This window comes from Gorilla gorilla, chromosome 16 (genome assembly GCF_029281585.2).
Source record: "Gorilla gorilla gorilla isolate KB3781 chromosome 16, NHGRI_mGorGor1-v2.1_pri, whole genome shotgun sequence".
Lineage (NCBI taxonomy): Eukaryota > Metazoa > Chordata > Mammalia > Primates > Hominidae > Gorilla > Gorilla gorilla.
This window is the reverse complement of record NC_073240.2, coordinates 101,578,665-101,606,101: the sequence shown is the minus strand read 5'-3', so window position 1 is coordinate 101,606,101 and position 27,437 is coordinate 101,578,665. Positions and strand designations below refer to the sequence as shown.

Sequence of the window (27,437 nt, the reverse complement as noted above, 5' to 3'; positions counted from 1 at the left end):
GTGTAGTAGGCTGTGCTATTTAGGTTTGGGTAAGTACACTCTATATTGTTTGCACAATGATGCAATTGCCTGACGATGCATTTCTCAGAACGTCTGCTCATTGTTACGCAACGGAGGACTGTGAATGGGAGTTTATTTTGTTTTTCAGTCTGTACTGGCAGCGAATCATACATAGCTTAGTTTATCAGACAAGCTGCTTTTCTTGAGCAAAGAAAGAACTAGGAGAGAAACGGGGCTTTGGAACCCTGATGCGGCAATGCTGAAAGAGGAGAAATATCCCAAGGAAGGGAAAGGTGTGTTGCAGAACGGTGAAAAATAGGCGGCTTCTCACAGCTGTTCTCAGGGGACGAGACGCGGTGGGATGCAGCTCCGCCGGTGCCTAACACTAAGGGCCCGCATCCTGCTGATTCAGTTGTGTCGGGACTGCCAGTGCTGTCTCCTCGTCAGATGCTGCTTCTGGTCTCCCCGCAGAAGATGCCACTGGAGTTGCCTTTTCAAGGATGGGGACATTTGAAGGCCCCGGACGCTCAGCTCCGCGGCTGGCTGAGATCTCACTAGCACCCCCTGGTGGAGGCCGGAGCCAAGCTGATGCGGGAAAGCGGGGCACGGAAGCGCTCCGGATTGGACCGGTAGCAGCCGGACTGAAACGCCCGTATTTAAAGGGATAGTAACTTGGACTTGTTCCGCCATATCCCCACGAGGGCCTGACTGAGTGAGCGAGCGTGGACGGCCGCGGGGCTTTCTGGACAGTGGCCATTCCCAGAGCCAGGCAGGAAGGCCTCGGGAGGCTGGGGCTCCCGCTCCCGGTGAAGCGGACGCCGCCAGCGCCCTAGAACCCAGGAGGAAGCACACAGGCCCCGCAGAGAGTGGTTGGCAAGATTCACTCGGGGATTAGGATGCCGGCCAAATCGCCGAATTTGAGGCTGGAATCCAAGCTCAACAGGAAAGTAGTGAAATACAAATGGGAAAAACAGGGCTTTGGAGCAGGGAGGGAGCTGGTGCCGGCATTTCCCACCAACGCCGGTTTGGGAAGACGGGACTGATGCCGGCCGCCCCTGCTGGAGGGGATGCGGCATCTCACGGGCTGCCAGGGAGCGGGGTTGGCTACTCCTGCAACCAGCGTGAAGAGGGTCTCAGAGGAGGCTGTGGTGGGATCCCCCACGTACCCTTGTTCCTCTCACCGTTACCTCTGGATGCCTCGGGGCAAAGGCCTTCTTCCACCTATAAACAGAGTCTACGCGTGGGTCTTGGGACCCGGGCACACCAGTCCCCAGCTAACGAAATCCCCAAGTTGGGGGATTTGAGAGGGTCACGTTTGGCCCAAGAACCCGCAGTCCTCTTTGGTCTTCGGCCCTCTATTTCTAAGCGTGGGCCTCTGGCACGGCAGCTCTGGGCACAACCCATGCTGCTTTAGGGCTGGGTGGTTTCAATGACGACAACAATTATCACAGTGACGGTGACCTTCACCCCAACAGGACTGCTGTGTGTGAAGCACTCAAGAGAGCCCCTACAACCAACCTGCCAGGAGTCGGCTCCTGAAAACAGGGTCGGAAAAGGTCAGTGCCCATCAGAATCGAGCTGTTGGCAAAAAGCTGGAAAGGTTAGGAGCTTTGTCTATCTCAAGGGCAACAAACTGCCTTGACGCTGAGGACCCTGAAGACGAGTTTCCCTCACCGCAGCTCTCAAGACAACAGGGATCGGATTCAGAAAGACGCTGCCTGTATAAGGCTCTTGTTTGTCTTGTTTTTAATTCCTGCCCTCTGCCTCCAAATCTCAGTCCACTATCTGTGAAACGGAATTCGGCCTTGCCTGTCCACAAAATGAAGACAAGGCATCTCGTGTGTGTTAAGATGAAACAAGATCTTAGCAAAAGAGTAATGATTTCTTTTTTAAAACATTTTTTACTATAGTAAAATGTACTATAACATAAAATTACCATTTCAATCATTTGTAAGTTCAGTGGCAGTAAGTACATTCACATTGTCGGGCAGCTGTCAGAGGTGTTCGAACCAGAGCGACTCCATCTTGAACAGGGGCTGCGCAAAATGAGGCTGAGACCTGCTGGGCTGCATTCCCAGGAGGTTAGGCATTCTTAGTCACAGGATGAGTCAGTGGCTGCCAGGGAGGCAGGTTGGTTACCCGAGGAACCAATGAATTGCATCTCAGGGGAGGTTTCGCCAGATACAGGTCACAAAGACCCTGCTGATAAAACAAGATGCCGTAAAGAAGCCGGCCAAAACCTATCAAAACCAAGATGGTGACAAAAGCAACCTCTGCTCGTCCTCACTGCTCATTATACACTAATTATAATGTATTAGCATGGCAAAAGACACTCCCGCTAGTGCCATGGCAGCTTACAAATGCCATGACAACATCTGGAAGTCAATGTGGTCTAAACAGGGAAGGAACCCTCAGTTCCGGGAACTCCCCATCCTTTCCCAGAAAACTCACGAATAATACACTCTTTGCTTATCACAGAATCACAAAATAACCATAACTGTACCAAAGTAAAGGAATAAATAACTGAAGTAAGGATACGTTTATACGAAGGAATAAATATACCAAAGTAAAATAACCAAAGTAAAGGAATGAAACGGTGGCTACCCCATAGGCAGAGCCCATGCTGCTGTTCTCCCTATGGAGTAGCCACCCTTTTATTCCTTTACTTTTCTTAATAAATGTGCTTTCATTTGAGTCTGTTGCCCACTCTTGAATTCCTTCCTTCATGTAGCCAAGAACCCACGTAGCCTCCCAGGCTGAACCGCAGTTTCAGGGTTCATCCTATGACACAAGCATCACCACCATCTACTTCCAGAACTTTTTCATCATCCCCAAAAACTCTGGACTAATTAAACACTAACTCCCTATTCCCCCTTGCCCTCAACCCCTGGCAACCACCAGTCTCCTTTTTGTCTCCATAAATTCGACTACTCCAGGTACCTCACAGGAGTGGAATCTTACAGTATGTGTCCCTTGTGACTGGTTTATTTCACCTAGCAGAATGTTTTAAGGTTCATCTATGTTGTGGCATGTGTCAGAATTTCCTTCCTTTTGAAGGCTGAATAATACTCTGTTGAATGAATAGATCACATTTTGCTTATCCACTCCTCTGTTGATGGACTCCTGGGTTGCTTCCACTCCTTGGCTATTGTGAATAATGCTGCTATGAATATGAGTATGCAAATACCTGTTGGGGTCCCCGCTTTCAAAGCTTTGGGGTACACATCCAGAAACGGAATTGCTGGATCATAGGGTAAATCTATTTTGGAGGAATAGTCATACTGTTTTCCACAGTGACTGTACCATTTTACATTCCCACAAAATTCTTTCTTTCTGTCTGCCTTCCCCCACTAGATAGAACACAGAGAAGTTACTTTTTCGTTTCTAAATCCCCAGCACCAGGAACAGTGTCTAGTTCATAACAGAGCTCTATAGAGAACTGTGGGAAGAAAAGTGCAATTTATATGCTGCTGCCTCTTCATTTGGCATCTCAGTACGTGGCACACAGAAATTAGGCACTGAAGAAGGGTTGAAGGACCTAATGAGTACATAAATGAATGCAGTTACCATTGCTTTTTCCTTGGTCTAGACTGAGGACAGACATTTTTGTAAATTAAGCTACTTAGTTAAATGTAGACCTCTGGCCAGTTTTGCTCATCCAGAAGTTTCACTTTAATGCCACTTCAAAGATACTGTTTTCTGTAAATCAGATCATAATTGTGATGAGAATGATGTGGGGATGTGTCCTGGACTCTCCCCATCCCCCACCTCACAGCCTAATGTATAATGCACATTTTATTCAGGACCATTTTGGATGTATAGGATCTGTTCCAGAACACAGGATAATGGGACTCTTTTCTGGGGATGGTGTGGTTCCAACATTAGATAGCAGGTGTGTCATCTGCAGGTACTGGTCTCACTATTCAACCACTGGTTGAAAGATTGGTTCAAGATCAACTCTTTGAAAAATCAAAGTATTACTTTGACAAATGCTTTTTTGATATTTCTCAACTAATTAACCTTGAAAAGTTCACCATTAAGTTGAATTGCCTAAACTTACACATTGTATGGGCACTGAGATGCAATTTTCAGGGCTGTGTGGGCATCAGCGATGCCTGTTTTCAATACATTGTAGCTATGCTCAGTGTCATGGGCCTTGTAGGGCTGACCTCTTTTTGTACAAGCACTGAAGCCAATCTAAAACTCTTTTCCAAAAAGAAAATGTTTTCTTTGCTAATAAGTCACCATCAACTGCAGCAGAGGCAGCTGTTTGGGCTTCACAATTTGCGGAAGCACATGCCAGCCTGGCTCTGTCTTGTGCTTGTTCACAGTATATGGCTTTGGCCTTGTTCAGCATCAGGGAGTAGCTGTTCCTTGGGTCATGCATGGAGTTGGATTTAACCCTGGCTTTCAGCTGGCCAGTCCTCATCAGGAGCTTGGGCAGGAGAAATAGTACTCTGGTGAATGGTCTGAAGACATTAGATCATAGATGACCTTGGCTGCAAGCAACTAAACCCAGACCACAACAGTTTATCCAAATAGGGTTAAGCAAACAAGTACAATGTGTACCCAAATGATATCAGTGTCCCATGATCCTTCCATCATCCACTGGATGATTTCTTAATTCAAAGTCAAACAAAAACAAAAGCAGATTTGAAACATTCTCATCCATCCTTGAAACTGGATCACATTCCATGGTCTCGCTCTTTGAAGTGGTCAACTGAACAGCTGGATACATGGTCTGGAGCTGGGAGGAGGAGTGCCTTAGTCCATTCCTGCTGCTATAACAAAATAGCTTAGACTTGGTAATTTATAAATAATAGACATTTATTTCTCATTGTTCTGGTGGCTGGGAAGTCCAAGGTCAAGGTGCCGGCAGATTCAGTGTCTGGTAAGCTCTCTGTGTCCAAGATGACACCTTGTTGCTGCATCCTCTGAAGAGGACAAATGCTGTGTCCTCATATGGCAGAAGAGATGCAGGGCAAAAGGGCCAAGAAGCCCTCTTGAGCCTCTTCAATGAGGGCATTAATTCCATTCATGAGGGCAGAGCCCTCATGACTTTGGGCCTTAACCCAAAAGGCTCCACCTCTTAATACCAGCACAATGAGGTAAGTTTCACTATGAATTTTGGAGGGACATAAACATTCAAACCGTGGCAAAGAGTCTGGACTAGGGGATGTCTCTGTAAAGTGAGTGCTTGTCCCTGCCAAAAGAAAGGGATAAGATGAGGAATGCGAAGCTGAGAAGGGGAGGGTTCGAGATCATCACTGCATTGAGAGAAAGGGGAGTTGGGCAGAGGAGTGTAGTAGCAATGGTGGGCATGGCGATGGCTCAAATGAAGAAGGTGATTGCAGATTTCCCTGTTGCATGCTTGGCTCCAGTGGTGTTCAGAGCTCAACCACATGCTCAGTGAGAGTAGAGAGTTGAGTTTACCCAGGCCTGTAGCTCTGCATGACAACTGCAGTGAAAAGGGATAGGGGAGGGTGCTGAGCATATTGGCAAGAGTGTTTTCAGAGTCATGGGGCCTGGAATGCAAGCTGGATATGGAGGCAAGTGAAGAGAGGCTGGTGGGTTGGGAGATGCAGACTGAGAGACCTTCTGAGGTAGGAGCATTTGCACGAGCATGCTGGGAGGACAAGAAGCTGTGGTCAGAGGTGGATGTTCAAGTTTTGGAAGGTGGAACAGCTAGGGGTGATGACAAGGTGTAGGGTGTGAATTTGAGAGTGGACAGTTGGGGCAGCATAGCACAGAAGGTCACTGAAGGAGGAAATTGAGGAGCCCAGAGCCCAGGGTGGGGGATGGGAGTTGTCTATATGTGTGTCTGTTAGGGGTCGACTTTGGCTGCATATAACAGACAACCCAAATAGCAACAGCTTAAAAGAGACAAGAGTATAATTTTTTTCTGATATAGCAAAAAGTGCAGAAGTAGACAGCTCAGGTCTGGCATGGTGACTCCAAGATGTCATCAGCAACCCAGAGTTCATTGATCTTTTTGCTTCCCAGGGGTATGGCACTCTTCCTCATGCTTACCAGATGGCTGCTGGAATTCCAGGAATCACATGCAAATTCTAGTCAGGAGCAAAGAGGAAGAGACACAGTGAAAAGGGGTATACAGCGGCAGAAGGAAGCTCCTCAAATGAACTCTCCGAGAACTCTAGCCAGTAGCTTCTCTTTCTATCACGGTGGCCAGAACTGTGACAAGTGACCATCCTTAGGGGAAAAAAGATGCTGAGAAATGTGAATTTTGTTGCCACCTTATATTTTCAAAGGAGTTCTATTCGTAAGTACAGAACGCTCAGAGAAGAGGCAGCAGATCTAGGATATGGAGCAGCAGCTCTTAAGGGCACAGTGGGAAGGTTTCAAGACTGAGGAGGATCTTGGATTTGGGTGGGGAAGGCAGTTCCCAGTACTGTGGAGGAAATGCTGTGAAAGAGAAAGTGGAAGGCATGGAAGCTTAAACTTTTAATATGACTGGTGAATACAAGGATGAAGGGCAAAGGGCATTCAGATTCATGGTAGTCAGATTAAGACCTTCAGCTGATCTGTCTCCCAGCCCCACGTACCCACTTCCATATTCTGCTTTTTACTGAAGCTGAAAGTCTGCAACCTTCATTCTCTGACTCCCTTACATTTTCTTAGGCTTCTTGCTAGCTTCTGCCAAAAAGAGGCCCTGGCAGGAGATTAGATGGCAGGGGGCAGAGGTAAGGATTCCATGTTAACAGGTGCTGGAAGTTGCTGGTGTGGCAATGAGAACTGGGTCCCGGTCAAGGCAGCACTACTTTGGTAAATCCAGAATCAACCATGATAACCGTGACAGTGTCTTCAACAGTGCAGCAGTAGACACAGGCCCCTGGTGCTGGAATCCAATACAGGGACAGGAGCAGCACGGAGTCACGGAACACCGTCTTGCCTTCATGTCACTTTTCCATTTCTTCTTTCTCCCTCTTACTCTACCAGCTACCTGTGGAGATGTTGAACCTTTTATCTGTAGCTGTCTGCTTAGGAACAGAAGAAAAGGCAGCTCATTGCATGACTCAGCTTTCAGCTTGATTTTTTTCTTTTGGCAGAGTGAATTGGGGTCCCAGGTGTTTATTTTCCTTTTGTAGTACCTTTCCTCAACATGCAATTTAATACAAAAAGAACAACAAACCTTAACAAAGTTTGGTGTGTATTATTCCAGACTTTCCTCTTTGATTTTATGTACACTTATCTGAATCCATGCAGATTATGTCATGTGTGTCTGTGTGTTTATATACATTTTTTTTTTGGTGTGCATCATTCTGCAACTTGATTTTTTAAAAAATTTGATAACTGACCTTGGAGATCTGTCCATGTTGTTACATATATGAGTTTTTGTATTTCTTTTAGTTAATGGTGTTCATGTAGCCATTGATGTAATGATGAACATTCAGGCTTTTGCAATTTTTTGCTCTTAATAAGGTGCCCTGGTGAACAAACATTCTTGTACATGTGCCAGAGTTTCTCTGGAGTAATTAACCAGCGTGGAATTACAGAGTTGTAGAATGTGTGCATTTTTAGTTTTATTAAAACTAAAGTAAAACTTTAATTTTACAGTTTGCCCAATTGTTCCTCAGAGTGGCTGTGCCAATTTATACTCTCCACCCATAGGTGGGAGAGTGTCCTCTCTAATTCTTGATTTTTCTAAGCTCTTTAATTTTGGTTAGTTGGGAGATAAAATAGTATCTTTCTGTTTTAGTTTTCATGTCCCTATGGACTAATTTTAGCATTCAAGCATCTTGGATAGGTTCTTGATAGGTTGGTGATGGCTACTTCAGGCTGACCTGCGCTTGTGAGGTGGTGTGGCCCATACTCCATGGTTTTCAGTGGCAGGCCTTAGAAATGGCTCTTTTTGACAAAAAGATTCACTAAGAAACTTACTGTGATATCTTTAAAAAAATTAATATTTTGTGAGTACATAGTAGGTGTATATGTTTACAAAATGTATATACATGAAATTTTTTGATATGGCCATACAATGAGTAATAATCCCATCAGGGTAAATGAGGTATCCATCACCTCAATCACCAAGGTTTCTTGTGCTGCCAGAAAATGCTACTGAGCTGTCAGTCATCTGAGGTTGTTGACCTGGACAGAGGCAAGGGGGAGAAACACAGCCCCAGGCCTGGCCAAGAGCAGGACCTGTGCAGATGCCCCCAGAACTGTAGGTGCCAAGCAGTGTGTGGCAGCCCCTTTTGTGGCAAACCTCTGTGGAGGGCCACTGTTCAGCCTTGGGGTTCATTATATTTCGGGGAAGCCGGCCAGTGTTATAGATTCCTTCAGACGATATGTAATCCTGTGATGAATTCAGATTCCGAGGCTTCAAGCAGCATCCAGTGGGGAACTATAACCTTCCTGCTATGATAAAATGGAAAAGGGCAGGACAGGGAAGGGACAGGAAACCTGAGATTGGTTATGGTTACACTTAATTTTTGTTTTGTTTTGTTTTGTTTTGTTTTTTTGAGATGGAGTCTTGCTCTGTTGCCCAGGCTGGAGTGCAGTGGCACAATCTCGGCTCACTGCAACCTCCACCCACCGGGTTCAAGCGATTCTTCTGCCTTAGCCTCCCGAGTAGCTGGGACTACAGGTGTGCGCCATCACGCCTGGCTAATTTTTGTATTTTTAGTAGGGACAGGGTTTCACCATATTGGCCAGGCTAGTCTGGAACCCCTGACTTCGTGACCTGCCCGCCTTGGCCTCCCAAAGTGCTGGGATTACAGGCATGAGCCTCTACAAGATGCTATTCAGCAAGCTAATGGAGTCACCTTCCCTGCAGACCTCCGTTATATTGTGGCAGGAAAGGATCAACTCATTCTGTTTCTGGGAGACTCACGTTCAAGGCCAGGCTTTGGGGCTTTGTGCCTCAGTTTCCTAACCTGTAACACTGAGTCCTGCTTCCCTCGGGGCGGGGGGATCCTGCTGTTAATAAGAAGCACCAAGCCAGAAATCAGGACCACAAATTCTAGCCTTTGCTCCAACAGGAACTCTCTGGGTAACTTAAGCGTTTTTCCTTAAGCTCTCTCTCTTCCTCAGTTTTTCAATCTGTAAGAGGGTGTGAGCATGCGTGTCGCACTGGCTCCTGTGGGATTAAAGAAGACAGGAGGTGTGAAGAGTTTGGATAAACGCCGCGGATATAGCCTTCAGGTGCAAACTCAGGTGTGCGGGAAAGTGGACTGGGAGTCTTTGCGGCCACAAACAACTAAAACCTAACTTCAGATGTAAAGATTATATGCAGTTTTGGATGAAACCGCTTGGCCGGGGCGATTTCCGCCCTATCTTCCCGGAAACTGGGCAGCAGGCTGAGAGATTTCCAAAATGAGGACAAGCTCTGAAGACCAGCCCCGCGTCCTCCAGCTCTTCCAGGGTCCCACGGCTCCGGTCGGCTCCCGCGCGCCACCTGGTGCCGTGTCCCCGCCACTGCCCAGAAACCACGTGTAAGAAAGCGCTGACAACCTAACTACGCACTGTGGTTTCGACCCTTCCCAACCAGTAGGGAAGGAGGAGGCGGGGCGGAGGAAAGCGAGGGCCCAATCCCCTCCCGCTTTCCGAGGGGAAGGCGGGGCTTGGGGTTTACCACGTTGGGTTTGTCCGCAGCGCTAATTACTTTTTCCAAAGGCTGGAGGGCTTCACTCCGGCTGGCGCTGCCGCCTAGCGCGCTCCTGCTTCGCCGCCACGGTCCGGGGGGCTGCCGGTCCCGGGTACCATGTGTGACGGCGCCCTGCTGCCTCCGCTCGTCCTGCCCGTGCTGCTGCTGCTGGTTTGGGGACTGGACCCGGGCGCAGGTAGCGCCCCCTCCCACAGCCCTCTTCACCCCGCGTCCCGCGGCTACCTTCCCTCTGCGTTCTCGCGGCGTCCTGGCGGCCCGGGGGCGGCGGCGGGACCGCCGACGGCGCCCGAGCGGAGGAGGCGCGGGCCGCGGCCGGAGTACGGGAATCGGGTGGCTCCGTGGCAGGCGCGCCGCCGCCGGGACTCCGCTCGCCGATGCGCGGCGCCGTTCCGGGAGGTGCTCGGGCGGCTGCGCCGGAGACCCTCCCCGGGTGGCGCGGGCCAGCGTGGAGGTGCCGCGCGAGGGAAGGGAAGGCAGCGCCCGCTCCGGGTCGCGCTGTCCCCGCGCTGGCGCGGCTGGCGGCCAGCGGGAGGGCGGGCGTCCGGGCGGGCCCCGCCGCGCTGACGCGTCTCCTCTCTCCCCGCAGCTGTCGGCGACGCGGCGGCCGACGTGGAGGTGGTGCTCCCGTGGCGGGTGCGCCCCGACGACGTGCACCTGCCGCCGCTGCCCGCAGCCCCCGGGCCCCGACGGCGGCGACGCCCCCGCACGCCCCCAGCCGCCCCGCGCGCCCGGCCCGGAGAGCGCGCCCTGCTGCTGCACCTGCCGGCCTTCGGGCGCGACCTGTACCTTCAGCTGCGCCGCGACCTGCGCTTCCTGTCCCGAGGCTTCGAGGTGGAGGAGGCGGGCGCGGCCGGGCGCCGCGGCCGCCCCGCCGAGCTGTGCTTCTACTCGGGCCGTGTGCTCGGCCACCCCGGCTCCCTCGTCTCGCTCAGCGCCTGCGGCGCCGCCGGCGGCCTGGTACTGCCCGCGCCACCCCCGGGTCGGCCCGTCTGGTTTGTTGCGGCGCAGAGTGGTCGCCGTGGAGGGTGGGGGTGGGGCGCCTCTGCTGGAAGTCCAGCCTCCAGGGGAACCGGAGGGAACCCCCTGCCTTTCCACCTCTCCCCATCCCCCACCTCGGCCTTCAGTACCCTCTATAGGCAAAGGGGGTGGGAGGGGCAGCATCCCAGTCCAGCGACTCTGCAGCCCGTGGAACCCGCGCGGAGCTGGGGTTGCATGGGGTATACGCCGCCCGCCCTAGGGAGCGCAGATCTGGCAGGGATGAAACTGTCAGGGCCCTGGACAGAGGTGCCTTGGCCCCAATGTAGAGAGAACATTGCATCTGCACCAATGTGTCAAAGTGTATGTCACGGGAGTACCTGTGTACATGTAGGTGTTCTTGGACGTGGAGGTGGGGGAGTGGGCATTCACCTCCCTTCCTTTTGAGTCTTCTCTCTGTACCTGGAACAGGAAGTTTGGAGAAGTACCCAGACAGGCCAGGGCTCACCCCACTCTTCCTAGCTGAAACGTAAGAAACAGGAGAGAAAGGGTGTTTGTCTTTGCTTCCTTACACTATTAGTAGGTATTTATCTGGTGCCCACCCCCAACCAGGCCTGAGGGGTGCTTACATTGGTGATAAACCCTATTCCTGCCCCCAGGAGCTCCCTTGCTGTGGCAGTAACTTCCCTGCCCCGAAGTTCCTGGCCTGTTGCATTTGAGGCACCCGGAACAGGTGCTCCCAGGGGGAGGGGGGGTTCTTGTGTGCACTTGCCCTGCCTGCGCGCACACTTGATCATGTGGCTACACTGGCGCCCAGACGAGCACTCAGCTTCTCCATCGTGCCCCGAAAGCCGCACACATGGCCGGCAGATGGGCTGCCCCCAGCGAAGCTTGGGATGGACCCAGAGCATGAACCGCAGGGGTTCTGTCTTCTGTCATGACTGGCCTCTGGGGAGGCAGTTTCTGATATTAGTTTGTGTCTGTCCTTCCCAGGCACAAGAAACTGCTCCCCACACCTCCACCTTTTCTTGTGCCACCATCTAGAATTCTCCAGCCCTTACTCACAGAGTCTGTGGCGAGTCCTCGAGAATCTACGAAGCTAGAAGCCTGGGGGTGCAAGGTCTTATGTGAGACCTCTCTTTCTTCCCAGTCCTGCGGGTATCTCTGTGTGTAGTTTCCTAGATCAGTCTGGCTCTCCTTTCAGGAGTTTTCTGAGTTCTGATTAGGGTATAATAGGCTTTTGCTCAGCTGGGAAAAATAGGCAACTTTGGTGAAACAAGGAAAGTGATATAGACCCTTGGAGGGGGCCTGGTAGGAAGGAGCTAATGTGGACCTGGGGCGGGGAATGTGGACCTGGGGCAGGGAATGTGGGTTGTGGGCAAGGAGGCTTAAGTAGGAGTGAGAAAGGCTCAGATCACTGTAGGGCTCGGGTCAAGGCTGTATCATGTTCTGGGAGGGACTGGGAAGGCCCACATCATTTTTCCTGTTTTTGCCAAAGTGTTTAAAGTCTAAGTCACATCATTGTACTGTACATGGAAACATCTGAATCCCATTTGCTGCGGTTTAGTGAGTTTCTGTAGAGGTCAGAGTTTATACTTCTTGGTGTAAAGTTTCCAGCAAGGAGCTATCTGTGAAGGAGCCGAGGTGGAAAGCTGGATAACATTGATTTAAAATCCTTGCAGAATGAGGGCTGGGCCCTGTCATAGATGGCATCTCAGCCAGCTTCTCGGCAAGACTGTCCTTCCCTTTAGCACCATGTGAGGGTGCTGTGCTTTAGATAAAGGAACCTGGCCAACAGGCTGAGTTCAGTGTGTGCCAGTGGCGGGTGTACCTCTAAGACTTGAGCTTTTAAATTCCTGCTGGAGCAGACACTTCTGTTGCTTAGTCTGCCTTGTTCATCCTGTTCGTGTGAGCTGGACATTGGACACATCCCCCTCCGTACATACTGAAGGCAGGAGGGAAGAGACAGTGGGGTGACTTGGAGGCGGACCCTTTGTTTGCAAGGTGGTCCTGAAAGCGTAAAGAAAAGAAAGCAACAGGAATTTGGGCTAACCAAGTTTGCATTGCAGACTAGCTTTGACTTTGGTTCTCAGTTCAGGTGGCTGATGATGTTACGTTAGTCCCTCTTGACTGTGGTAGAAGCTCTGTGAAGTGGAGATGTGGAGTTGTGTGTGTGTGTATTTGCTACGACAGGCTCGGTTATAAGGTGTGGGAAGGGAGGCTATAAGTAGATGATTTTTGGTGGCCATGGAGGAGGGGCATTTCGAAGTGTCCTTGTATCTAAAAATGAGGAGCAAGAGTCGGGCAAACTTCTCTTAAGGACCAGATAATAAATAGTTTAGGCTTTGTGGGCCACATAGCCTTTGTTGCAGCTGTTCAAAGCTGCCCTTTTAGTGTGAAAGCAGCTACAGCTACGGATGGCATACGAGCGAATGGATGCGGCCGCGTTCAACAAAACTTCGTTCCGGATGTTGAGTATCATGTTAATTGCTGGTAAGTCCCACTGTATTGAACATCTCCTAAAGGGCTCAGTAGAGAGTGTTGAGTGCCTGGGCTGGGGGCACACAGGTTCTATTCCATGTTGCATGGAATCTGTGCTGTTTGTCTCCAGAGATGTTTGCTGTCTGTTTAAAGGAGACGCATTATTAGAATAGATCATTCCGTAGCTGTTGAGGGGCCATGGAGAGTAAAGCACCTGTTCCACTTTTGCTCCTTCTCCTTTTGACAGCAGACAGAGGCATGGGCCTGCCACATTCCTTTCTTGGTGTCTTATCTTGAAAAGCTGGGCCAGCTGCGCCTTTTGGATCTTCAAAGGCCATAGACTTAAGTATTAATTGTTTTCTGTTTATGCTTCTTCATTGTATTTACATTTCCAAGAGTCTTTAGAGCATGGGTTTTTTGGAAGTGTTCCTATGAGCATATCGTTTCAAAGCATGAACGTCAGGTGTCTGAGGAAGGCCTTTCCACTCCTCGTGAATTTATGTAAGTTCGGATCAGCTGCCTCTGTGATCAGGACTGGATCGTGGAAGGCCAGTGGAATTGGAATCAGGCTGAACTTCGTAGGTAGACAGGATAGCGGAGAGGGCACTTCAAGAACAGCATGAGCGTCAGGCTCTGAAAAGAATCTATGCAGCTTGTCTGAAGTGAGTGGCTGGAGGACTTGTTTTAGGAAGAGTAAACGAGAGGAGGGGAGGGCTGGAGGCCCCTGCTGTCGGGTTTGGTCTGCCAAGCAGTGGCCATCCTTCCTTGGATGATACTCACAAAGCTTGGGAAGGCCACCCACTGGAATGTGTCCACCCCTTCTTGGACAAAGCTGTGGCCTGCCAGGGGCACACTGTGAGATGGTGGGACCAGACAGACCACCAAGGAGCTCTGGGCTGCAAAACATTAAGCCATAACTGCGTTCCAGGTCACCTTGAAGGACTGTGAGAAGGTCAGGGATCCACGTTCCAGGCCACCTTGAAGGACTGTGAGAAGGTCGGGGATCCTCCTACCATAGCTCCTCTGTTGCCACAGCCACATGCTGTAGGACTGTTATTTGGAATCACTGGGGTCAGTCTGGTGGCCCAGCCCACCTCACTCTGACTGGTCAGCCTGACTGCAGACCATGTGTCCATGTTGGTAGCACGTCATTTGTGGCACATGGGACATTCATAGTTCCGCACACAGCTATTCCAGTCCACTTGAGAACTTTTAGAGAATGCACACCTCTAATTTATAGGGGAGCAAGTGTAGTCCAGATAAGAATAGATGGGGGCAGCCAGTGCGGTGGCTTACACCTGTAATCCCAGCACTTTGGAAGGCCGAGGTGGGTGGACCAGCAGGTCAGGAGCTCAAGACCAGTCTGGCCAACATGGTGAAACCTCGTCTCTACTAAAGATACAAAAAATTAGCTGGGCATGGTGGTGGGCACCTGTAATCCCAGCTACTCGGGAGGCTGAGGCAGGAGAATCACTTGGACCTGGGAGGTGGAGCTTGCAGTGAGGTGAGATCCCGCCAGTGCACTCCAGCCTGGGTGAGCTCAGCCAGCTGAGGAGTAGGCAGCTTAGGTTAGAAGTGTTGGAGACCCCACTTTTAAGAGGGCAGCCTGCACGTGTACGACTCCTGTGATGAAAAGGCAGGTTTGGGATGTTACTACCTCTTTCTTTAGAAAAGAGTTATCAAACCCTTTTGATGGATTGATTTACAAAATTGCCCAGCTTTATAATGCAGCCTACTCGATGGAGAACAGCTGAGTAGGAGTTAGTCTTGTCAAAAATTATAAGGTGTGGAGACCCATTGGAAGGGTCTGCATTATAATACATCATTATACTGAGACAGGTCTGAGGAAGGTACGTAGTCCTAAGTGATTATTATTATTGCTGAGGACTTGATCGTGTGCAGAATAAATATGTTTGGAGAATACAAAGCACATATATAGAACTTTGTAAAAAGAAACAATTGAGTGGATGTTAAGGGGCACTTTGGCAGGAATGGAAGAAGGGCAAAGACAGTTTCGTGAAGTTGAGAGGCACGGGAGTATCGGAGGGAACAACTCAGAAAGTTCTAAGGCCTCTGGCTGCCACCTCTGGAGCAACATTCCTGTGGCCTCATGGTGGCTTCTCTTTGTCCCCCTTTGTCCTCTCCAGCCCTGCATACTCTTGTGTTCCTCCTGATTACTCAGGGCTTCATCCAGCTGCAGCTCTCCAGGGCTGGGCTGACTCCTCTCAGGTTGCCAGGCACTGATTGCTCCTGCACCAAGCTGCCCAGCAGCATCGTCTAGGACACACGTTAGATTTTCCCGCTTTGAACTTTTGTTGACAACATTTAAAAACAAATGAAAAAGAAGTAAAAGACGGGACGATGAAGTGAAGCAGTCTTCTTTGACTGATTGCATTCTTGGAGCTTATTTCCTGAACTCTGAAATACTGCAGCTGCCTGATCTTGGATGTGTGTGATGGGGAAGATGTTTTTTGCAGCCAGTACATCTGAGGGAACCATGCAGAGTGGTTGGTTAACTTTTCCCTGGACCCGCTTCTGTGCACAGGTCCCCAGATGCATAGTCACATTCTTGCTTCTTAGGAAATGAAACTGTTTGGCCATTTGGAGCTGTGATCTTGAGCGAGTCACTTAACTCCTTTGGACCTTTCTGCCTGCAGCCATACAGGGGTAAATAACATGGCCCTGCAAGGCTGTTGATAGAATGGAAGAAGATAAAGTCTGTGAAATCATTTAGTGAGAGCCTGACACATTAAGGCATTAAAAACAGGCCGCTTCTCCTGCCCCGCAGGCTGTTCCCAGACTTTTCTAGTTATACATCAGCTGATCAGTCATCGCTGTTGCCTGAATGAGCACATCATTATCACACACCTGCCATGTGCAGGATGCTCTGGTAGGCGCCCAGCAAGGCTCAGAGAGAAAGACAATGCAGGCCCTGTCTAGGAAGACAGTCCCAGCCTCCTGGAGGTAGGTGTGCTGGAGCCTGGAACTGGGCAGGGCGGGGCTCTGGGGAGGGAGGAGGGTAGCCTTCCGATTCCAGGAGGGAGGAGCGAGTGACTGAAAAGTCACTGAGGCCCCATTGTCCTGAGATAAGGGACCCACGAGTGGATTTGTGGGGTGGTGGTTTTAAGGGAGAGATGGGGGTAGAGGAACTGAACTGGCAGGCGTGTGGATTAAATGGGGCAGGTCTCTGGGTGCCAACCGAAGGCATTTGGACTTGATCCTAGAGCAGTGGTTCTCAACCTTGAGCCGGCGTTACAGTCCCCTGGAGGACCCGTTAAACTGACTGCTGGGCCCCATCCAGGAGTTTTTGAGGTAGCAGGTCTGGGGTGGGCCTGAGAGCTTGCATTTCTCACAAGTTCCCCAGGGGATGCTGATGCTGCCGTTCTGGGAGGGCACTCTGAGGGTCACTGGCTGAGAGGCGATGGAGGATGGGTAGTTGGGGAATCCTGGGGCTAGCCGAATGGGGAGGACTGAACGAGGGGAGCACTTAGAGCAGGGAGGTGACCAGGCTGAAGCCTCCGACCGTGGCAAGCCTCAGAAAGGAAGGAAGACCACACGAGAGGGACTCTGAAGGGCAGGCTGGCAGTCCTTTTTGGCTGGCTGGCACTGACTAGTGGTCTGAAAGGGCTGACACTGAAGTGAGGGACCCCCACATTACCAAGGAGAGGCCTGCTTTGGGAAGAAGACCAAGCATCTGTGCTCAGGCATTTCACATTCGAGGAGGCGGCGGGACCAGGGGAGGGGCCCTCCAGGTGGTGCCTCAGAAGGGGTGCAGGTTGGGAAGCCCCGCGTGGCCGTGTTGCGTGGGGGAGGCTCCTTCCACGGAAAGAGGCGCGTGCCCGCGGGAGAGTCGGAGGCAGGACGGGAGGATCTGCAGTTACAGGGTGGCTTTTTCTTCTTGGAAGCTGGCTGGTCCCTACAGGAAGCAAACTGACCACCCCGTTGGCCCTATCCTCTCAACCCATCTTGGCCTAGAGAAGGAGACCTAAGACCCACTCATGTTAACTGAGGAGCTGCAGACTCCTGAAGAAAGGGAATTCCATTGCGGTCTTTGTGGAATCGTGTGACTTTGTCCCCTCCCACAGCGGCATGCTGCTTTGAAGCACACAGGACAGACGTTCTCTGTTATCTTAACTGCATTTTCTAAGCTGTGCCGAGAACATGTGCTAGTGTTAGGTGATAAAAACCTCTATGTCTTTCACACTTTCCACACTGCAGTGAGAGCTGGTCCTGCTTCAGGCACGAGGTGGTGTGGCGTGAACAATGCCTGATTTACAACTCTGTCTTAATAGAACCCTTCAAAGCAAGTACCCACAACAAAGAGAGTTGAAAGGTAACCACTCACAACTGCTGAAATATCAAGTTATTGCCTGATCCATTTTATTTGAGCCACACTTACAGTATAGCATACCAAATCCTGCAAAACTTAAGATTTCTCTGTTAAGAGCACCATTTCATTGGGGGCTTTGTTATATGCCTTAAAACCAAGGGGCTTCAGGGCTGCCAGTTCTGTCTGCCATAGGCATTTATTTCTACAAAGTTTGTCTCTTTGGAGGACGGTTGCAGGCCTCTTGTGTCTAAGGCACAGGCTCATAGCTGGTGTTTCTTCATCGCCATCAATGGGACAGAAGAGGCCTTGGACAAACATTTCCCTGAGTCTCCCTTCTCCGCATAGATGGTGACACGGGAGTCACACAGATCCAAGAAGCCCTGCTCAGCTCTTGGGGCCACGCGCAGTGGTGGGCCGGAAGCAAGGGCAGTGGGCAGAGCTCCACAGAGGAAGTCCCAGGTTCCAAATCCAAGGACCTCTCCACATGGAATCAAGGCAGTAGGTGTCCAGGGTCTCCAGCACCCAGTGAAAAGCTAGGACGGCGCTTCTCAACCCTGGCTACACATTGAATTTTCCTGGTCACCTTTGAAAAAATATCAGTGCCTGGGCTCCACCCCAGAGGTTCCGATTCACTTGGCCTGGAGTAGGGGCTGAGGCATCAGGAGTTTTCGAAGCTCCCCAGATCATAACAATATGTAGCCGGGGATGAGAAGCCCTGAGCCAGGGGGCTGCAGGCAGTCTGTGCACGTAACTGCGTTTTCAGTCGAATTTTTTCTTTTTGAGTAACTGTTGTGTGGCAGACATTGGCAAAAACAGGAGGAATAATTCTGATCTTGCCTCAGTGGAACAAACCGTTAAGCCGTGAAAAGGTCCTATAACGTGGGGTAGTGGGCTGGAATGTAAGAGTGCAGGGGGCTGTGGGGAAGGGGGTTTATTTAGGGAAGAGAGGTCAGGGAGAGAGAAGGAAGGCTGGTGGGTATTTGGGGTGAGACTGTGTGTAATGCATAGGTGGCACTTCTCAACAGGACGTTTGACCACTGGTGGCGTGCTGACAATGGCAGTGTTAGAGAGGCTTGAAGGAACCTGGGGACAGTGAGACAGGGAGGAGGAGGCAGGGCCCTTCCTCACGCAGGTTCCCAGGGTGAGGGCCCTGTACAACCCCTCCTTCCTGGTGCTAGCCTGGCCACATCCCTGTTCGAGGTCGGGGCCCAAGAGGGCAAGTGGCTGCCGGGGCGAATACCCACTAGTCCGTTCATCCATCTTTCCCCAGCATTGCTGTTTTCTTCCTTAAGTTTATAGAAACCAGCACATGGGGCCCCTGATAATTGTAAAGAAAAACCTTCCCTAAGGTGCTAAGTGATGCTTTGCATGTGTATATGAGTGTCTATGTGTAGGATTTCTCACCAAGGTGAGATCTCCCTGTCTTTAAAAATTTGTATCAGCTTAGAACTAACAGCTGACTGCTTTTTTATGCCGGGGTTTGTGAATGCAAACTCTAGACTGAACGAATAATAACTAGCTTTGAAAGTGCTAGATCCTGGGGGGGCTTTGACCCACAGCCAGGGTGTTTCCAAATGAGTCCAGCCCCTCATTAGAGTGAAGCGTATCCTTTAGGGAGCAGGTGGGGAGTCCTCCCATGCGGGGCTCCATCCCACGCGCTGTGCCGTACCCTGCCCACTCTATCTTGACTGCGGCAGTTTTCGGGTGTTCTGCACCGAGGCCGCATTGCGCACAGCTGTGATGGAGCTCTGCCGATCCCACTGTGGCCACCCTCTTCCATTTCTTCAGTTTCCCCAAAGTTTCCTAGTGAACAGACTCAAGTTTTCGCTTTGAAGGAGAGGGAGGAAAGCTGTGCTCTCCTGCAGGTCATGCAGTGCCACTTTGAGACAGTTTTATTTGGGCAGTAAAATCTTTGAGTTGTTCTTGGCAAAAGTTCTAATGAAATGGAAACCTTGAAATATGCTTAGAGCGGTAAGTATGGCCTCACCCTGTATCTTGGGGACGCAAGGTTGTAGGCGATCTTATTAGTTGATCTGATTTACTTTCCAGGAATCTTGGTACTGGTGCATCCTTTCAGAACGTAGAGGTGGGGTCTATCTCATTTGGCTTAAGTGAGTTTTATACTTGAGACTGGAGTTAGCTCTGCGTGTGGTGGGGAGTGCTGCTTCTCCAAGTGTGGTCCCTGTATTACATGGAAACTTGTTAGAAATGCACATTCTTGGGCTCCAGCAGGACCTCCAGGTGATTTGGGCGCACGCTAGGCTTTGAGAACCAAGGGTGTAGTGTGTCATGGCTTTTGAAAAGTGAGGGTGGAAGAGGGAGACAAGAAAGGATGTCATGGCCCCCTGAGACTCATCTGCCAGATCTCCTGAATCTGCGATCAAAGGCAGTTTGGGATTGTTCCCAGGAGAAGGGGATGTTGACTGCATCGATAAGTGTTCAAACCAGGTCCTCTCCTGGCCCTGCCTGGGTTCAATTTCCTTGAGAGATTTACCATTTTGACTCCGCTTAAGGGAAACTAGCAGCAGGTGCCTGCTGAAGGAGGGCAAATTGTTTTGATGCTGTCAAAACAATACTAATGTTACTCTTACTATACCCAGGGATAAGATACATTTATCCATTAGGGATATAAATGTAATTCCCAACAATTTCAGTGTTGCCTCCCAGGTGGACTTTTGGAGGGATGATTTTTAAAGTAACTTAAAAAATAATTTTAAAATTAAAAATTTGATAATGAAGTAATCTTCTCTGAAAGCCAACATGGAAAATGGATGCTGTTGTATCTGTCTCTGTACCCCACCCCCAACGCAGCTGCTCTGTGGTATGTTTGTAAGTCACACACAAGCTCACTCTTGGGCTCAGGTAAATCTGACCAATTTGCAAAGAAACGAGCCCAGACATGGAAAACCAAATCACAGCAAGGTGGTCTTGCCTGCCCCTCCGGGGGACCATGGGCGTGTGTGAGTGAGGATGACCGACATCACGTTTCCTTCTCCTTTCTGGACAGGTTGGTCTCATTCAGCTTGGGCAGGAGCAGGTGCTAATCCAGCCCCTCAACAACTCACAGGGCCCATTCAGTGGACGAGAACATCTGATCAGGCGCAAATGGTCCTTGACCCCCAGCCCTTCTGCCGAGGCCCAGAGACCTGAGCAGCTCTGCAAGGTTCTAACAGGTGAGTCGGGGCAGCAGCATGACCAGCTTAGAACACACGCACAGCCCGCATCGTTTGTGTGTCTCCAAGTGCACTGAAGCCACATGAGTGAGAACTTACCTTCCCCTATATTTCAAAAGCTGTTTTATTGCCCTGAGACCACTTCCTTTTCCTTTCTATGTGTCTTAGTGTCGGCAGTCCTTTGAAAAAGTCATCGTTTTGTTTCTGCAAGGAACCCAGGATCTCTTTCATGCAGTCCCTCAATTTTATATATCAAGAGCAAGTTGAGGTCCAAAAAACCTTGTAGCCGAGCTTGGATAAGAATTCCCTCCTCCTGGTGCCCTGGCCAGGAGCTCACTCTTAATAATACAGTGCTCCCGAGTTCTGGCCTCAGTAACTAAAGCCAGCTGGGCTGCCTCTGAAGCTGTGATTCGATTCTCAATTCTTGCAGTGTGGCCCCCGGGCCAGCAGCATCAGCATCACGTGGGAACTTGGTAGAAATGCACATTTTCAGGCCAGACCTGTGAATCAGAAACCCTGGAGGAGGGTCCAGTCATCTGTAGTTTCACGGGTCCTCCAGGGGATTTAGATACGTGCTAAAGTGTGAGAACCACTGCTTTAAAACTTGCCAGGCACTGGCCTGTCCCCCAACATCCTGATCTATTTTAGTCTGGAGTATGATTTGGGTGCCAATGTTTTTAAAAGTGATTTTAAGATGCAGTGTCGGGGGAGAACCTGGGGCTCTTATACTCTGGGTCTCTCTTTGAACAACCCTAATGTGGATGACCTGTCACCTGTTTAAGGACATTTCATGGGGCTACAAATGTCCCCAGATGAAGTTGGAGCACAGGTGGCATTTCCTCCCAGGAGATCGTGGGACCCCACTGCTGACTTCTGGGGGTTGTGCTTCTGTAGTTTAAAGACTTATCTTTGTATGAAAATGCAGTGTGTCTTGGTTTAGTATTCTGGTGACATTGGAAACAACGTGTCTTGGTTTAGTATCCCGGTGACGTTGGGAATAAATTATGTGACTGCTTTAGAATTACCTTGTTATTTGTAAACAAGTTTTGCAGTTGAGCTCAGCTGCTGTGTGTGGACTGGATGGCAGTACATTGACTTTCTCCTTAGCCTAGTCTGGGTGGGCAAGGTGGGTATTAGAGGTGATTGTGCTGGATAGAGGGCATGTCTGAAACCTCAAGAGAGCTTTGAGTCTCAAACGGAGACATTAGGGTTTTTCTGTTCTTTCTGCCTCCTTACAAAAGTGAGGAAGACCTCGTAAAATTACTAGCACCTAAAAATACCTTTTAATAGGAAACAGGGTCTTTGGTCTGACAGTTGGTTGTGTGGGGATTTGATGTCAGTATGGCTTTTTTTTTTTTTTTTTTGGAGACACGATCTCACTCTGTCACCCAGGCTGGAGTGCAGTGGTGTGATCATGGCTTGCCACAGCCTTGACCTCCTGCGCTCAGGTGATCCTCACTCCTGAGTAGCTGGGACCACAGGCGTGCACCACCACACCTGGCTAATTTTTGTTTTGGTAGAGATGGGGTTTTGCTGTGTTGCCCAGGCTGGTCTTGAACCCCTGGGCTCAAGTGACCCTCTCGCCTTGGCCTGCCAAAGTCCTGGGATTATAGGCATGAGCCACTATGCCCGGCCCCCTGCAGTGTGCTATTTTTAACCTGAGCCCCCCCACCCTACCTAGTTCTGTCTTGATGTACCGGCACAGAGGCAGAGGGATTTCTCTACGGCAGTGGTTCTCAGTCCTGGCTGTACCTTAGTATCACCTGGGAAGCTTTAACAGCTACTCACTCCTGGGTCCCACCCACAGAGAACCACTTTAATTAGACATCCTGGGGACATCTGGCAAAGTAAAGACTCCCAGGTGGTTCTGATGTTCAGCTGGTGTTGAAAACCACATCGCTAAGGACTGTTAAACCTGAGGAATAGCACCTGTGGGCCATCGGGAGTGGATTTTCCCATTTGAGCACCTTCAAGCAGGGCCATGCAACGAAACAAAGGACAGATGTGTCTTCTTCTCACTGTTCTCTCTGCTCACGCCACCGTTCATCAGCCTCTAGTCCATGGTCAGAACTCAGCGTGCTTGTAGATGAGATAATGGGATGTTTGTCTAATGGCCACCTTCCATCCTCTTTAGTGGTGTGATACTGAGGATCACTGACAACATGATAAATGGTGCTTGTGTTTGCATTTTTGTCCCTAAGGAGAGTTTTGAGGCATTCTTTTGATAGACTGTTTAGCCTTTAATGAGGAAATAAAATTAACAAAATCAGGGTGGGGTGGGTGTGATGGAACAAGTTAAAACAACAGCAGCCACGCAAGACTGTAGGGAGAAATTTCTGAACTTGCTTAAAAACACAATCTCTCCTTCCCTGCTCTCAAACCTTGCATCAGCTTGCTTTTTGGTGCGGGAGTAATGTGCGTATTTAAGGTTGTGCCAGACTCAGGCTCTGCACTAGTTAGGAACACAGACACAGAGGAGAGTTACATATTTTGCTTCTGGTCCTTCTTGCATTGCATGAAATATTCAGTAAATGTGGCTTTCCTGAGAATGACAATGGGCCTTTTAATAGGCTGAGCTAATGAGCAGTCAGGCCCTATCTAGTTTGGATTAGCTTTCAAACATCAGGAGTTTAGAAATCAGGAAAATTAATTTACTGGGACATCTGCAAAGTACATTCTTTAAGTTTCCTAGAAGTTTCCTAATCTTTCCTAGAAAGATTAATCAGATTAATCCAAGCTTTCCCATGGGAACATGCTCTTCCTGGCTGAACATGGCAGCCATAGGTTTTGTGCCCTGTTGTTGACCCTGTGTTATTATGATAGCCTTGGACATGGTCTGAGAGTATCCTTGCCGGCTCTTGTAGGTGAGGAGGAGTCTAAGAAACTTCCTCCATGAAGCACTCAGTGTACTTGAAAGGTGAACCTAGGTGAGCCGCTGTGCTGAGTAGGGTTTTATGTCTGAGCAGGGTTGGTGGCTAGAAGGACTGACACGGCAAAGGCCACCTGGGAACTGTTTCTTTCCCTTGGATACTACTGAGGTTGCATTTCTAATGGTCTTTGGGGCTTCAGGCGAGGGGACAGGCTGATCCTGTTTCCTACATTGCTCCTTATTTTGGGGGCCTGATAAACTGATCCATAAAATAGCACTCCAGGTTGGAACTTGGCAAACTAAAATGGTACCTTGGATATTTTGAAATGTTCCTTGATTTTTAAAAAGTTACTTTGACTTCAGACGTTCTAATCTTCCTTCTGTGCTTGTTTTAATTTCTCCATTATGATTCAGTTTAGAATCTTCCTCCCGGCATTTTCATGCTCTTAAGTAACTATGAATCTTCCTCTCCTCCCACATGGTGTATTTCACATGTGTGTGGCAGAAGTAGATGGTGGAATAGAAGAGTAATTTTCCCTTGGCCTTTGCAGTATAGGAATCCTGCAACATGCTGAGTGGTGGTGAGCTCACTGGAACGTGATTATGTCTCCAGCTGTGGTTTCTGTGAAGCACTGATGTCTACTTTATAGGTTAAGTTCTGTTATCATTGTTTTAAAAAATCATTGTGGTTATTTTTTAGTATTGTCTTGTTTGTTCATTTATAGCATTATAAAGGTAATGTCAATGAGTATTTGGTGGATACTATAACTCTGTAGACACTGCGCATTGCTAATTTATGCAAGAATTTGCACATATAATACGTGTATATCCTCTGTAATGCCCAGTTGATCAGGTCTTGTGCTTTGTACCAATTATGCCTAGTGTTCCATTATTGGAACGCTAAGCTTGTGGGAGTTATTTATACCCTACTGCTCAAGGTCATCGCCAAGGTCTGAGTTTTCACAAAAAAAATGTGCAACCTCTGGCATAAATGGGTTAAGATTCATTCGGTTGGAAATGACAGAAATCAAACTGGCTTAAACACTAAAGACATCATTGATGTGAGTTCATGGAGCTGATGAGTAAAGCAGGAGGTTGGACATCAGGTAACACTTACCCAAGCTTCACTTCTCTGCGGTCACTTCTTTGTGTGACACCCTCTGTCCTCACCTGGCTCTGCTTAGGGTGACCAAGAGGCAGCTAGGATGAGGTCAACCGTTCTGTTTAATGGGGATGAGGAGGTCAACCGTTCTGTTTAATTGGGATTTGAAGTGGGTTGGCTTGGACTGGGTTTGCCACTAGCTGTAAAGGTTTATGGCAGGCTTAGGTCTCTCCCCATAAAGAGCGTAGGTGCCAGTACTCATGTGACTATGCAGATACCACTCTGTTTCCATCCCTGTCCTGACTTTTGCCAGCCATCACACACTTGGTAAAAGTCTGGAGTAGATTTAGGACATCTCAAATCCAGGTGTAATCCATTATTACAGCCCACACAGTTAGCAATTGGCTGTTTCCTCCTTATTTCCACAGCTTAGATGCTAATTAGCTCCTCATTCCACCTGTGCCCCAGGGATAACTGTAGCTGTTGATCTTTGCTCAGCAAGGGCCAATCCCTCTGAAACTTGGTTCCTCTACACTTCTTTGAGACCATAGCTCTCCCAGTGGATAAAATAAAATATGATTTTGTAGTGTATCCAGTGTTCTTTGCTGTAAAAGTGGTAGTTGGAGTCTTTCCTGTCCTTCTACATCTTAACTGGAAGCAGAACCTAAAAGGAATGGCATTAAATTGCTACTTTGAGTTTCTTCAAGTTAATATTTTAAATATTTATTTACATATAAATGGTAACTCTATAAGTAGACATCAGTAGTTTAAGAATTATTTTTCTGCAAAGAGAAAAAAGAACCATGGTAGAGGCCCAATTCTGTTTCCCTTTGCTGTAACCCCAGAAGAAGAGTCCCTTGATGTCTCTGTGCTTCTGTGTGTGGAGCGAAGAGGCTGCTCCAAAGCTGCACAGACCCAGGGGTTTAACAGAAATTTATTGTTTTGTTGGTATTTATTATTCATAGTTCTGGAGGCCAAAAGTGTGGGATCAAGGCGTTGACAGGGTTGGTTCCTTCTGAGGCTATGAGGAAAGGATCTGTTCCAGGCTTCTCTCCTTGGCTTGCAGATGGCTATTGTGTTAGTCGATTTGTGTTGCCCGAAGGCATACCTGAGGCTGGGTAATTTATACAGAAAAGAGGTTTATTTTGGTTCAGAGTTCTGCAGCGTGTACACAAAGCATAGTGTCAGTGTCTGTTTCTGGTGGAAGATGAAGGGGAGCCGGTGTGTCACATGGGGAGAGAAGGGAACGAGAGAGAGCAAAAAAGTGAGGGTCTTTTTAAACAGCCAACTCTTGCATGAACTAATGGAGTGAGAACTCACTCATCACCACGGGGATGGCACTAAGCCATTCATGAGGGATCCGCCACCTCCCACTAGGCTCCACCTCCAGCATTGGGCAGCACGTTTCATTGTGAGATCTGGAGGGGACACACATCCAAACCGTATTGGCCGTCTTCTCCCTGTGTCTTCACATGCTCTTATCTCTCTGCATGTCTCCGTCCAAAATTCCTCTTAGGAGGATCCCAGTCATTGGATTAGGGCCCACTGTTGTGACTTTATTTTAACCTAGTTACCTCTATAAAAATCTCATCTGCAAATGCAACCACATTCTAAGGTCCTGGGGGTTAGGACTTCAACATAGGAATCTGGCAGGGTTCTGGAGTGGTGGGCGGGGGCGTGGTGCATAGTTGAAGCCACACAGCCTCTGTTTTCTTACCTGCACCATGGGGTGGTGATGTCTGTCGTAGGATAATTGCGGAGGAACGCTGAGAACCAGGGGTGCTGTAACCACCTCCAGCCACTCTGGAGGGCATGTTCAAGAGAACCCTCATAAATGTCTAAAAGGTAAAAATCACATTTACAGGAAACTAGAAATGGGCCACACAAAGGGACCCTGTCTGTAACAATAGACACCATCGTTGGCTGGTCAGCTATTCACTTACGCTCTTGATAACAATTTGAGGGGCTGTGTAAGCTCAGGCAAGTTAGAATGGTGCCACCCTCTCTGAGCTTCAGTTTCCGCTTAATGTCATGTACCTCTTAGGGCTTTTGTGAGTATTAAATGAGTTAATGCAGACTTGCCACTTAGGGCCAGTCCATGTTGGCTATTGCTGCAGCTGCTGTGGTTATAATTCACCTGCTCATTTTTGGCTATTGAGGAGACCACTTCAATGCCCTTTTTCTGTATTAAGTCAGGGAGAGAGAGGCCCTGCAGAGCACTAAGCTGGGAGCTAGAGACTCTCGTTAGTATTTTTGAATCTGCCATCCTTGCCTCTTGAGAAAATCCACAAGAAATCAAGGAATCTTAGTATTTGTAGACAGGAAGTTACGCTTTCAGGTCATATGCTAAGTTTCCCTTCTCACTGACCCTCCGGACTCTGGTGAGATTTGCATACTATGGCGAACATGACATAGTATGGTCCTTGCCTCCAGAGAACTTAGGGTTTGGTGGGGGAGATAGGCAGTAAAGACATAAATGAATGTAGCAGGTGTAAATTATTTTGAATTATGAAATAATTTACAACAAGCAAAACACAAAAAAGAAACCTGCGTATCCAGCATTCAGACCTACCCTATGTTAACATGTGGTCAGATTTGCTTCAGAGCTTTCTTCTTCTATTTATTTATTTATTTGAGACGGAGTCTCACTCTGTCGCCCTGGCTAGAGTGTAGTGGCGTGATCTCGGCTCACTGCAAAATCTGTCTCCTGGGTTCAAGTGATTCTCCTGCCTCAGCCTCCCAAGTAGCTGGGACCACAGGTGCCCACCAGCACGCCCGACTGACTTCTGTACTTTTAGTAGAGATGGGGTTTCGCCATGTTGGCCAGGGTGGTCTTGAACTCCTGACCTCAGGTGATCTGCCTGCCTCGGCCTCCCAAAGTG

General features: G+C 49.2%; 1 protein-coding gene and 1 pseudogene across 1 annotated transcript in view; both read left to right on the top strand.

Annotated features, from left to right (window-relative positions):
- The first annotated feature begins 256 nt into the window (after positions 1-256).
- On the top strand, positions 257-1,932 carry LOC129526904 (uncharacterized; annotated as a pseudogene).
- A 7,705-nt stretch (positions 1,933-9,637) lies between these two features.
- ADAMTS17 (ADAM metallopeptidase with thrombospondin type 1 motif 17) overlaps positions 9,638-27,437 on the top strand; it is a 370,860-nt gene continuing 353,060 nt past the window's right edge. Inside the window, exons 1-3 of the mRNA XM_055364140.2 lie at positions 9,638-9,800; positions 10,212-10,582; positions 20,419-20,584. Coding sequence (XP_055220115.2) covers positions 9,722-9,800; positions 10,212-10,582; positions 20,419-20,584 — 616 coding nt within the window. The 5' untranslated portion in view covers positions 9,638-9,721. The remainder of the gene's footprint in view (positions 9,801-10,211; positions 10,583-20,418; positions 20,585-27,437) is intronic.